The sequence below is a fragment of the Mytilus californianus genome, unplaced genomic scaffold (assembly GCF_021869535.1).
Source record: "Mytilus californianus isolate M0D057914Y unplaced genomic scaffold, xbMytCali1.0.p SCAF_2, whole genome shotgun sequence".
Lineage (NCBI taxonomy): Eukaryota > Metazoa > Mollusca > Bivalvia > Mytilida > Mytilidae > Mytilus > Mytilus californianus.
In genome coordinates, this window is record NW_026262668.1 from 42,213 (window position 1) to 55,332 (window position 13,120).

The following is a 13,120-nucleotide window of genomic DNA, read 5'->3' on the forward strand; positions in this document are numbered from 1 at the left end:
TTGTCGTCGTCGTCGTCGTCGTCCGGCGTCGTCGTCGTCCGAATACATATTGGTTTTCGCACTCTAACTTTAGTTTAAGTGAATGGATCTTTTTGAAATTTGACCATAAGGTTAAATACCACAAAAGGAAGGTTGGGATTGATTTTGGGGGTTATGGTACCAACAGTTAAGGAATTAGGGGCCAAAAAGGGGCCAAAAATGAGCATTTTCTAGTTTCCAGACAATAACTGTGGAAAGGTGTATGGATCTCTCTGAAATTATACTACAAGTTTCCATACCACAAAGGGATGGTTAGGATTTGCTTTGGGGGGTTATGGCTCAAACCGTTTAGGAATTAGGGGCAAAAAAGGGGGAAAAACAAGGTTGTCCTGGTTAATGGACAAATACTTTAGTACAAAACATAATTTAAAGCAGTGTAAAGGAGATAAATCAAATACATCATTGAAATTATCTCCCTTACACTGCTTTTAAATTATGTATAAAGTAATGGTTAATGAACAATAAAGATAATCTAAAACAGTGTAAGGGAGGTAATCCAAATACAATGTTTTGGTTACTTCCCTTACACTGCTTTTAAATTATGTTTAAAGAAATGCATATTTATAAAGGAAGACCAGTAAAAATATCTGCAAATGTTTTCATCTTTTTTTTTTACAAAAAAATCCATATGAAAGATTTGACACTATATTTTTATTAATTCTATTATAAAATAGATTAAGTTAGCACTATGGTAAATTTAAATGGGTAATTATGGTTGCCAACTCCATTGGAAATTTGAATTGAGATTATGACCATATCTTGAGGGAAAGAATTTTTTTGGGGGAAAAAGGGGGGGGGGGGATAAAAAGAAATTGTGGGGGGCCAATTTTTTCTCATTTCAGATTTCAGAAATTAAAAAGAATTATTCTTCAAATATTATTTTTTTTTCAAATTTCAAATATTGAAAAATTTCAAGAAGTAATCTTTAATTGCACAGTATGGCGCATTAGATTTGTAAAATCTTTGATCACATTTATTTATTTGTTATGCCGAATCTAACAGTGTATTTAGATTTTTAATTTTGGGTCCAGTTTTCAAATTGGTCTACATTAATGTCCAAAGGGTCCAAAATTAAACTTTGTTTTATTTTAGCAAAAATTGAATATATGAGGTTCTTTGATATGCTGAATCTAAACATGTATTTAGATTTTTGATTATGGGCCCAGTTTTCAAGTTGGTCCAAATTGGGGTCCAAAATTAAACTTTGTTTGATTTCAACAAAAATTGAATATATGAGGTTCTTTGATATGCTGAATCTAACCATGTATTTAGATTTTTTATTTGTAGGCCCCGCTATCAAATTGGTTCATATTGAGGTCAAAAGGGTCCAAAATTAAACTTTGTTTGATTTCATCGAAAATTGAATTATTGGGGTTCTTTGATATGCCAAATCTAACCGTGTTTTTAGATTTTTAATTTGGGTCCCGTTTTTTAAATTGGTCTTCATTGAGGTCCAAAGGGTCCAAAATTAAACTTAGTTTGATTTTAACAAAAATTGAATTCTTGGGGTTCTTTGATATGCTGAATCTAAACATGTGTTTAGATTTTTGATTATGGGCCCAGTTTTCAAGTTTGTCCAAGTTGGGGTCCAAAATTAAACTTTTTTTGATTTCAACAAAAATTGAATATATGGGGTTCTTTGATATGCTGAATCTAACCATGAATTTAGATTTTTTATTTGTGGGCCCCGCTATCAAATTGGTTCATATTGAGGTCAAAAGGGTCCAAAATTAAACTTTGTTTGATTTCATCAAAAATTGAATTATTGGGGTTCTTTGATATTCCAAATCTAACCGTGTATTTAGATTTTTAATTTTAAGTCCCGTTTTTTAAATTGGTCTACATTAAGGTCCAAAGGGTCCAAAATTAAACTTAGTTTGATTTTAGCAAAAATTGAATTCTTGGGGTTCTTTGATATGCTGAATCTAAACATGTGTTTAGATTTTTGATTATGGGCCCAGTTTTCAAGTTTGTCCAAGTTGGGGTCCAAAATTAAACTTTGTTTGATTTTAACAAAAATTGAATATATGGGGTTCTTTGATATGCTGAATCTAACCATGTATTTTGATTTTGGACATTGGACCATAATAGGTAAATTAAAAAAATTCAAGTTCTTAGACCACATTCTTTCTGTGTCAGAAACCTATCCTGTGTCAAATATTTAATAACAATCCAAATTCAGAGCTGTATCAAGCTTGAATGTTGTGTCCATACTTGCCCCAACTGTTCAGGGTTCGACCTCTGCGGTCGTATCAAGCTGCGCCCCAGCGAAGCATTTTATTCTCTATTATCCTCTGACATTACTTTTCCAATTTGCATCAATTTAAGGTTTGGTTGTCCTGTGTCTGTTTTGTGTTTGCCAAGATGGCAGTCACACATTTTGTGATTAGCTAAAATTTTCATTGATATCTACAATGAGACCAACAGGCCAAAAAGAATTAACAGGAAGTGGTGTGGTATCTATCAATCTCATCCATAACTATCAATTTATGAAATTCCTGATGATAGCACAATTTGAATGACCTTAATCTTCAGTGAGAAAAATTTTGAACAACAGCTAGAAGACACCAAGTGATAATTCTATGTTGAATTACAAATTTTAAACTATTTATTTCTGGGATGCAATACCATTCATGTGGTCAAAATATAACAAATAGTCATGTCTATGATGCAATACAGTTTTATTCTTTGGATTTCTTATACTGGCACAAGTTTGTGTGTGTGGTGGAATAAATTTTCTGTGTGGCCTTAGATTTTGCACCACACATGCCATTAGATATGGTAAAGTTGTGTGGCTTAAGATTTTATATCACATGTATTCATATGTGGCCAAAGACAAAGCACCACACATTTTACCCATTTCACACTTTGAAAAAATTCACGTCTTTGGTCAGAAATTGTGTACAAAATGTGCCACTTGGTCATGTCTGTGATGGTTTGAATTCATATATATGGGCTCAGATTTTGCACCACAAATGTCCCTTGGTTATGTGCAAGTCTTAGAAGTAGAAAATTCAAGTGGCCTAAGATTTTTTACTTCAAATATTATCAGATTACTACATGTAGTTTGATAGTACAAATTCATGTGGCCCTTTTTATGTGGCAAATGTCATCAGGTCATGTCTGTGCATGATGCTATAGAATGTTTTTGTCAGTATTTATCTGTTTATTTCCAATGCTGTTTTGTCCAAATGCAAACATGTTGAATAATTCATCTTCTTACCATTGGCACTCGGTTTGACAGTTGGCAGAAATTCAAAATGTTCTTTTTAAAAGATTTATTTATGTGCACACAGTTCACTAAATATAATCAACAAGCTTCAAAGTTTAAGTGAGATACAGAAAGAATTTTAAATCTGTTCAGTAAATATTGTATGCATGTATATTCAAAATGACCTTTAATAAGTATTCATTCAGACAGGAATTAAAATTATTGATCAGTACCAAATAGAGGTGTATATATAAAACTTACAATTTATGGCTTATTTTATTAGCATGTTTACTGTTTTCAACAATATCAAAGTGAAACAAATTTTGGCAGTTCAAGTTTTTGTAAGATCAAAATTTCCTTTGGTAGAATTTGGCACATTGTTTGATTTTGAATTGTAAGAAATTGAAATGTGACAGTGGTGTGATACTATTATTCATCTGAAATTACTAAAATTTTGTTGATATAGCTGAAATTTGTGAATTATAGATTTAATATTATAACCATTTCCTGGTTCTTTTGTATATATATGTTACATGTATTGTAAAGTTTTGATTGGACAGCACATATATTTCAGTGATATCTAAGAGTACCAGACCCCTTACAAATGATTTATAATGGTAGTTAATTAGTTATAAATAATGGATGCAATTTGAAATAATGTTGTTTGAAAAAGTTCTTTATTCCCCCTACACCAATCTCACTCTGATTGAAACAGATCGTGAATGCATGAGTACTTTATTCCCTGAAACACCTACACTAATCTCACTGTCTCTGATTGAAAAGATCTTGGATATGTTTGTGGTTAACATTATTATTTGATATTCCACATGTATCTGAAATTAACTGAAATATGAACTCCTGTTGAAGCAGGCCTAGGGACCTCTTATAATTGAATCAAATTACATAAACCTTAATTCTGTAAGCAGCTTACGTACAAACAAACAGCTCACTGCGGTACCCTTGTTATAATTACCATAGCAAAATATTTAGTAGGTCTTTTCTTCTGAAATTGATTGTTACTTACACTGAAATGTTCATGACTTCTGAGTATATTTTCTCAAAAGACTTATTGTGAAAACAATCGCCAACCTTCACCTAATGTATACACAATATGTTGGTTCCAGGATAGTTTGTTTCACTCTATTTGAAAATACAGTATTTCCAAGATAGTTTGTTTCACTTGATCAAATCTCATTTTACACACACAAGTCACATGATTAGGAGGGGTGGTGGATTGGTCTAAGTAGTCATTTTGTGTCATGGATGGATACCCCATATCCTTTAAACTACTGTATCACTAGCCAGTCAACACTGAGGTTGTGAGTTCATATCCCGCATGTTCCATTACAGTCTTAATTGACTAGGATTGTCAGTTTTCCTACCAAAGGTTCGTGGTTCTCTTCTTGCACTCCGGCTTCCTCCACCATTAAAAATTGACCACCAAGAAATAGCACAATAGTGCTGAAAGTAGTGTTAAACACCAATCAATAAATCAATCACATGATTAAGTTAGTAATTTAAGCAAGCAAGGTGTGGATCAGGTACATGTTCTCTTATAAAATATCAAAAATGGGTAATGTTCTCTGACCGATAAGTTCACAGTAAGATGAAGCAGTCAAAATATAGAAAATTAGTCCTATATTTTAAATGGAAATCTGTTCAAATTGTTCCATTTGTTAAATTATTTGTGAAAAGGATTAGACAGCTGCAGAGAAAAATGATACATGAACTTTTTCAGTCTCTATGTTGATACCACCACCTTTATCTCAGATATTGTCTATTGAAGCTGTTAATATAAAAAAAAAATTAATAACAAAATGAGGTTTTAGTATACTATACCACTAAGAATGAGAATGGAACCTTGGTTTTAACTGAAATATACATTTCTTACATATCTACAAAATAGTTTTATACAGACACTATCAGTTTCAGGGATGATTTTTATCACTTATTTTTCAATTGATTTTTTTTTTCAAAAGTTGCTGTCCAGACTAAGTAATAGCTGATTTGACTTGGGCATGCATATTGTTATGCACTGCCCACAACTTAGGTATACACTGCCCATAACTTGGGTACATGTATACACTGACCACTATATACAACTTTGGTATTTTTAGGTTTGCACTGCCAACTATAAACTTTGGTATAAAACTGCCCACAACATGGGTTTGCACTGCCCACAACTTAGGTACATGTATACACTGACCACTATATACAACTTTGGTATTTTTAGGTTTGCACTGCCAACTATAAACTTTGGTATAAAACTGCCCACAACAACTAGGGTTTGCACTGCTGATTTTACAACTTAAGTATACAGTTGCTGATGTTAACTTAGGTTTGCACTGCCAAATATAAACTGGGGTATAACACTGCCCTCAAAGGTATACTGTAAATTCAGAAATTATTGCGATGTTTTTATTATTGCGAAAAATGCGAATGGGATATAATCGCAATAATTTAAACTCGCATTTTGAATATTTTTTATATGAATTAAACAGAATTTTTCTCAATATCGCAAAAAATTAAAATCGGATTTTAGTCTAAAATGACAAAATCGCAATAATAAATGCACGCAATAATTTCTGAATTTACAGTACACTGCTCACATTATCATAGGTAGCAATACACAGTTAGGAAAAAAACTTAAAATTGACACATAATTTTTAACCACCCTCCTTCCCTTGCTTTCTAACAAATAAGGCTTACTGTTTGTGTTATGTATGTGCATATGTATGGAAACAATATCTTCCATAGATTTGATTTCCAATAGTAAAATAGTGAAATATAATCTCTTTTTGGTGTAACCGTGGCAACAGTCTGCATTTATTTGATACATAATATTGCAAAAAGGGGGTAAAAATGTCACAAAAGTCCCAAAAATTTGGTCCAAAGAAGAATTTCAATCCATGAGAGTAATAACGTTTCTGAAACCATTGACATTTATCTATGGAGAGGTCCAAACAATTCATATGCATATTTCATATTTCACCTCATTCTTCCATAAAATTGAATTAAAAAATTCAAGGGTCAAAGATTTGTTGAAAAACCCTACAATCATTTCTGGTCCTGGGTGCTACAGATGTGAAAATTCAGACTGTCAAACAGAAAAAATGGCCTATAAAATATGCAAAAAACAATCTTGATGTTCATATATACCTATTTTGAAGGCTATATTATTCTTCAGCTATCTAAAAATAAATTTTTTGGCTCAAAAACTTTCATATTTAAAAAAATTCACCATGGCCAAAATGTGAAACAAAACTCGTAACTGTGTATTGCTACCTTAGGTTTGCAGTGCCAATAATAAATTCAGGTGTAAACTGCCCTCAACAACTGAATTTAACACTGCTGATTCAAACTTATGTATACACTGCTCACAGTTTCTTAGATTTGCACTGCCAACAACAATTTAGATAAACACTGCTCACGTAAACTTAGGTATGTACTTTCCACAATTCAACTTATGAAAGCAATGCCCACAACTACTTGGGTATACACAGCTCACATCTACTTAGGTATACAGTGCTCACATCTACTTAGGTATACACTGCTCACATCTACTTAGGTATACACTGCTCACATCTACTTAGGTATACACAGCTCACATCTACTTAGGTATATACAGCTCACATCTACTTAGGTATACACAGCTCACGTCTACTTAGGTATACACTGCTCATGTCTACTTAGGTATACACAGCTCACATCTACTTGAGTATACACAGCTCACATCTACTTAGGTATACACTGCTCACATCTACTTAGGTATACACTGCTCACATCTACTTGGGTATACACTGCTCATATCTACTTAGGTATACACAGCTCACAGCTCACATCTACTTAGGTATACACTGCTCACATCTACTTAGGTATACACTGCTCACATCTACTTGGGTATACACTGCTCACATCTACTTGGGTATACACAACTCGCATTGTGTCAATATAATGGAATTTTATGCGACTGTCATACAAGTGAGAGGTTTAGCTAGCTATAAAACCAGGTTCAATCCACCATTTTCTACATAAGAAAATGCCTGTACCAAGTCAGGAATATGACAGTTGTATTCCATTCTTTTGATGTGTTTGAGCTTTTGATTTTGCCATTTGATTAGGGACTTTCCTTTTTTAATTTTCCTCAGAGTTCAGTATTTTTGTGATTTTACTTTCTACTTAGGTATACACTGCTCACATAAGCTTAAGTATGCACAACCCACAACAACTTTGATACATGTATACAGTTACCAAAATTAGAGTATACAGTTCTGGTAACAACATAGTACACAATTTGTTACACTCTGCTTAAACTTCTGACAAAATCTGAATGTTCATTTTTAGCCGCTTCTAAATTATTAATAATGACAGCAATTAATGGATACGTTTCTGGAACAAAATAACTCAAATATACTCATAACTATAATGGCTTAAGCAGATTTTAACCATAAGGTGGCAGGTAGACCACTAGTTTCTTTTCTTTGGAATGACCACAATAGATGTACAAGTTGTTTAAAATCAGTTTAGTTTCAACTTTGTAGTTTAGTTATTTAGAGTATATATTGTAGATACATATATAATATCACATTATATAGACAGGTATTCTCTTATTTGTACTTTGACTTTATATTTACTGGACGGCAAATTTCTAAGGCTTAACTTCTTGACCTAGTAAATATTAAAGATCAATATGTTTTCTTTCATTCTTATTTATTTTAAATTCCATTACATATACATGTATATTGGTAGCACATGTATGTCTTATAAGTACCGCAGAATTACAAAAACCTTTTGACAACCTCGTTGTCTGATACAAAATGGCACTACCACATGTATGCATTAACCTTATTAATTAATGCAAATCCCTCCTATAATTCCATTATCAGACGCAGTTGTTGAAACAATGACAATATGCATTTAAACCCGTTATGATTTCACCCTATACTTTAATGGACATACAATATTGAAATTCAAGTCCGAACAAGCCATGCTAAGATCCTCTAGTGTTACCTTTAATAGTATATATGTATGTATATTCTGTATGTAAAAATTCTTAGCTCTGTTTGTACAAATATTTCACTCTTGAGTTTGGAACAACATATTTTTCGTTGACTTGGTATTTTTGTGTGTCTCTGTGTGTGTTGGATTTATTTTTCGGGATTTTTGTTTTGTTGTTGAAAAAGTGAAATTTTGGATATATTTATTTTACTGATGCATTTATAATTCTTTAAAGGTAAACATTTTAATTATATATAATGTAGATATGACAGAATGAAATGGAGTGAATTTTGCATAGATGGTATAATGTTTAAACATTGTTACTGTAACTTATACTCCATGCAAAAGAACACATTTGGGTAATAAAGACAAATTTGTAAGGTAGTCATTTTCAACAAATTGGTCATCCTTGGACTATTGTTTGTAATTCTTTATAACTTTTTATGATTAACCATGAGACAGTTTCTAGTTAAATAGTAGAATAGCCATCATTCTCTTTTTTCTGAAATAATTTTTTTATAACGGAATATATATTTTTTAAGCAGTAAAATGTATAATCCTCATAATAATAAGGTTGAACACATTTTACTTTGGAAAAGTTGGCATTTAGAAAAAATGAAAGTTTTTTTTAAAAGCTACTGTTGCTTCATTTAACTTCTTAAAGTGTTGATTGAATAAATACAAGAAAACTTTGTATATCAATCTTTGGCATTTATCAGCTGCATGTCCCTGGTTTGAAACTGACAAAAATCCATAATGTGAATGCATCACCTCCCAAAATACAGAAAAAACTACAAGCAAAAACATTAGAACAGGACTGCTAATCTGGAAATCTATACCAGTTTAAGTAAATTTAAAGCAGAATTGACAAGTAAAAATAAAAAAAAGGAAGTTTTCTTTCATTTCTACCTCCAGAAATGATTGGTACAGATTGTTCCAATGACATTTTCACTCATGTTTCTTGAGAATTTTTTTTTTTTGTGATTAAAGTTTAAAAAAGAATTAGGAATCCCTGCATGTAAAAAAATCCAGATTTGAAGCTTAATGTTCATGTTTGTCTGTAAAGCACACTTTCATCGGTTATGACCTCAAGGTCAATTACTTTCACTCATCTTTCTTAAAAATTTATTTTCTTTTTGTGATTGAACTGGAAAATGGAATTAAAAATTCATGATTTATCTTTTTTCTCTACTTGGTAAGAAAGTCCAGATTTGTAGCTTAATATTCAACTGTCCTCTTTGTCTGCTGAGCACACTTTCATTGGATATGACCTCAAGGTCAATTACTTATCATTCTCTATTTTGATATGTGTCTTAAATGAAATCTTTAAGATTTAAAAAGAAAAGAAACTATGATAAAACTTGACATGTTTGTTTTCCAGACATTTTTTCATTAGATGAGTTGCCCTTTCTGAGGCCTTTGTAAACTTTAATTTTGTCCCTTTCTATAAAATTTGGTTGTCAAATGTAGACATTATTAAACAAAAACTTTATAGCCACACTTGAAATTTATTTGTCATGTCATAGGCATTGTTTGTTTTGTTCAAGTTATTACATTCTGTTAATATTGATGGGGAAGCCTCTCTTTCATATTTTTTTATCAGATTTGTATTTAGCATTGAAACAGCCTCAAATAAAATTTCGATATTAGAATGCAATATTTTGCAGTCGCATTTAAAAGTTATGGAAGAGGACTGACAGGGAACTTAAACTGATGGTTTTATGTCTTTGGGTAATAAAATTTCAGTTACAGTGAATTGGTATTTAGAACTCTTATGTTCAAAGTAATGATGACAACCTTTCTGTGAAGGTTATATAGACTTTTCCTTTGAATACGTAGGTCTCGTACTGATTCTGAATAATTCAGGATTTGAAATGTTCCAGCTTTTTGACATGGACATTTTTACCGACCATTGTTTATAGTACTGTTATCTAATAATGTAATTGGCTCAATAATGTCTTTAAAGTCCTGGATTTGATATTTGACATTGAACCTCCATGAACTGTCCAAAATATATCACAGGATTAAATTGGGTTTTTGGTTTTGTATCCTGTGAATTATATTTGACTATATACCGACTAGTGAATTCTCTCTGTAGAATTGAGACCTTTGATGGTTTATTGATAGTTGATATAGATTTTTAGTGACTGAGACAATATATGGACATCATATGAAAATATAGAATTTATTTGTACAAGCTTTTGATGTTGGAAGAAAAGCCAGGCTCTCTTGAGCTTTTCTATAGCAATTTTATGTTTTCAGACAATGTTTGTTTATTGTGTTATCTTTGCAATTTAAATTTGAAACATTGAGATATTGCAAACCTGACATACAAATGAATGTTTTATTCTTATTTTACAGACATTGCCAGAGCATGGAACAATGTAGGCAAGGCAAGATCGGAGGTAAGATAGCTATTAAGAACCAGGCAGCAACACTTTTGCTGGTCTGTTCAGTAGAGCTTATGGTAAATCATGAAGACATAAAAACACTGCAAAAGATGACAAATCATTAAAATATGTATATATAAGAAATAAACTTTGGTTATGTATTTATAAGAAATAAACTTTGGTTATGTAAATATAAGAAATAAACTTTGGTTATGTATATATAAGAAATAAACTTTGGTTATGTAAATATAAGAAATAAAATTTGGTTGTATTGTCTTTTAAAATTGTTCCATGATATACAGTAAGCCTTCACATGTTCAAATTAGATTTCAATGCATAATAAATACATCATTCTTCACTTCAGATCAATTTTCAAGATTAACCTTGCTTTAGAATATTTATGTTAAATTGTCTTGTCAATTTATTCAATTTTCAAAACCAAGAAAGACCGAAAAAATGAAAAAAAAAATTTTGTCAATTGTGTTGTAAGGGAACACCAGTCAAAGTGGAAGACATAAAAATTGATTTATAGTATAATTTTACAAAATTACACAATAAAATTCCGATTGAAGGGACAAGAATTGGTTTTAAAACCTTAACAGGTAACTGTAGCATTTATCATATTATGTTTTTGATTAGTATCTGTAGTGTTTTGTGCCTAATTAAACTTAACAAATATTTTCCAATTGAATGATCTTATTAAAAATTAAGCCCTGTTTCGACCATTTAACGTTGATTCTACAGCCTTGACATACTACGGTATGTTCACAATTAAAAAATTGAATTTTTTAGGCAAGAGAAATTTTGTTTCTACCAATTAACTATAAAGATAAGGAGATTCGTTATGATTGCTAATTAGAAAACTATCCACTAGAGACTTAAAGATGTGGTTGTAAACATCTATAGGTTACCATACAGTCTTCAATAATGAACAAACCCATAATGTATAGTAACTTATAAAAGGCTACGACAAGCCAAATGTGAAATTTATTCAAAGAAGAAAGATTTGTGGCCCGATATATTCTAAAAACAAGAAACTAAAAACAAATATGGTAGACAGCAACGCATGACAACCACTGAATTATAGAATACTGACTTAGGACAGGCACATAAGGAATGTGAGGGGTTAAACATGTTCATAAGTGCTCAACCCTCTCCCTTACCTGGGACAGTGTTGTTACAGCAAAATATAAGAACAATGCTGACATAATATGTAATAAACTTTGCATAGTTCATGCATACATTAGTTCTGCAAGAGTCTACAAAGTTTTCAGTATAATTCAACACTTAAAGCAATTAAACTAGCACTATTGTTTAGACAATATATATAAGTTCATAGCTATAGAATATGCATTTAAATAATGCATATGCATGTTTGGTATTTATTGTCATATAAGCTCCATGACATTGCATATTATTTTAGATGAGACATAACAAGGGATCTCAGAAAAGCCATGTTAGCAAAGTCTGAAACAGACCTTGTGGTCAATTTTGCAGTATTTTATGCTTTCTGCCATTCTACATAAAATAAATCTTTATGGTCTCAAAACTATAAGTCTGCATTCATATTAAAGGAACATAACTTTTAAAACAAGAACACAGAATAAAAGTATAATTAAAAACTTTTTAAATACGTTCGATCCATAACATTTCCATTACCAGATAAACTCTTTTACTATACGCTGATTTCTCATGTCATTTAAACATTTTATGGGCTAACTGGACCCCTGCATCTTTGAACTGATAAAGTAAGTGTGACGGCTTGACATTTTTCAAACACCCGTCTTTATTCTTATGTACATAATCCAACTCTGCCTTAAGAAATATATCAATTTTATTTAAGAACAGCTATCGAAGCAGTTATAAGGAAGTTATCCCCATTAGAATATTAATTCCTTAGCTCAATGTACTGACGTAGATTTTATGCCTAACAAACGTACAAATGACGCCAAATAACGTCACCTAAAACCAAACACTTTGACGGATAGATAACGATTGGAATCAAGCGTATTGTCAAATACATATACTAGTTTATTATGATTGACTTATTAACTTATGTTTTGTGTAAAGATTTAAAGCCCTCACAGCTTGTCCAATCAGACATTAAGGTTTACCTTTGTCTGTATGTCCTTTTAAGGGGAGCGGGAAGAGGGCATCTATAACCCTTATCAGAAAGTCTTTCCAAAAGCTTGATTTGTCTCTTAGAATTATAATTTGAAGAGTTATTCCCCTTCATACCAAGTAATGATGGTTCACCCCTTACAAAAAAAAGTCATTAGAAAATTGTTTATTGCTTCACAAATAACTCTTCAGCTTTATTATAAAGTGTGGTTGAAAGAACATGTATAGCATGAATAAATCATCATGCCACCTACAACCATGAGCCAAAGCCTGTACCACATAGCAAGCTTAAAATGTAAAACAATTCAAACAAGATAACTAACAGACTAATTTATATACAAAACAATAAACGAAAAATAGA

At 31.5% G+C, this 13,120-nt stretch overlaps 1 protein-coding gene across 27 annotated transcripts in view; it reads left to right on the plus strand.

Moving 5' to 3' along the window:
• Positions 1-13,120, plus strand: part of LOC127729023 (centrosome-associated protein 350-like) — a 149,361-nt gene that overhangs the window by 19,575 nt on the left and 116,666 nt on the right. For 26 of the 27 annotated variants that reach the window (XM_052236595.1, XM_052236597.1, XM_052236598.1 and 23 more), the window contains one exon: positions 10,610-10,653. In XM_052236595.1, coding sequence (XP_052092555.1) covers positions 10,610-10,653 — 44 coding nt within the window. Of the gene's footprint in view, positions 1-8,293; positions 8,484-10,609; positions 10,654-13,120 lie in introns of those variants that run through there. The other variant, XM_052236596.1, reaches the window with a different exon arrangement.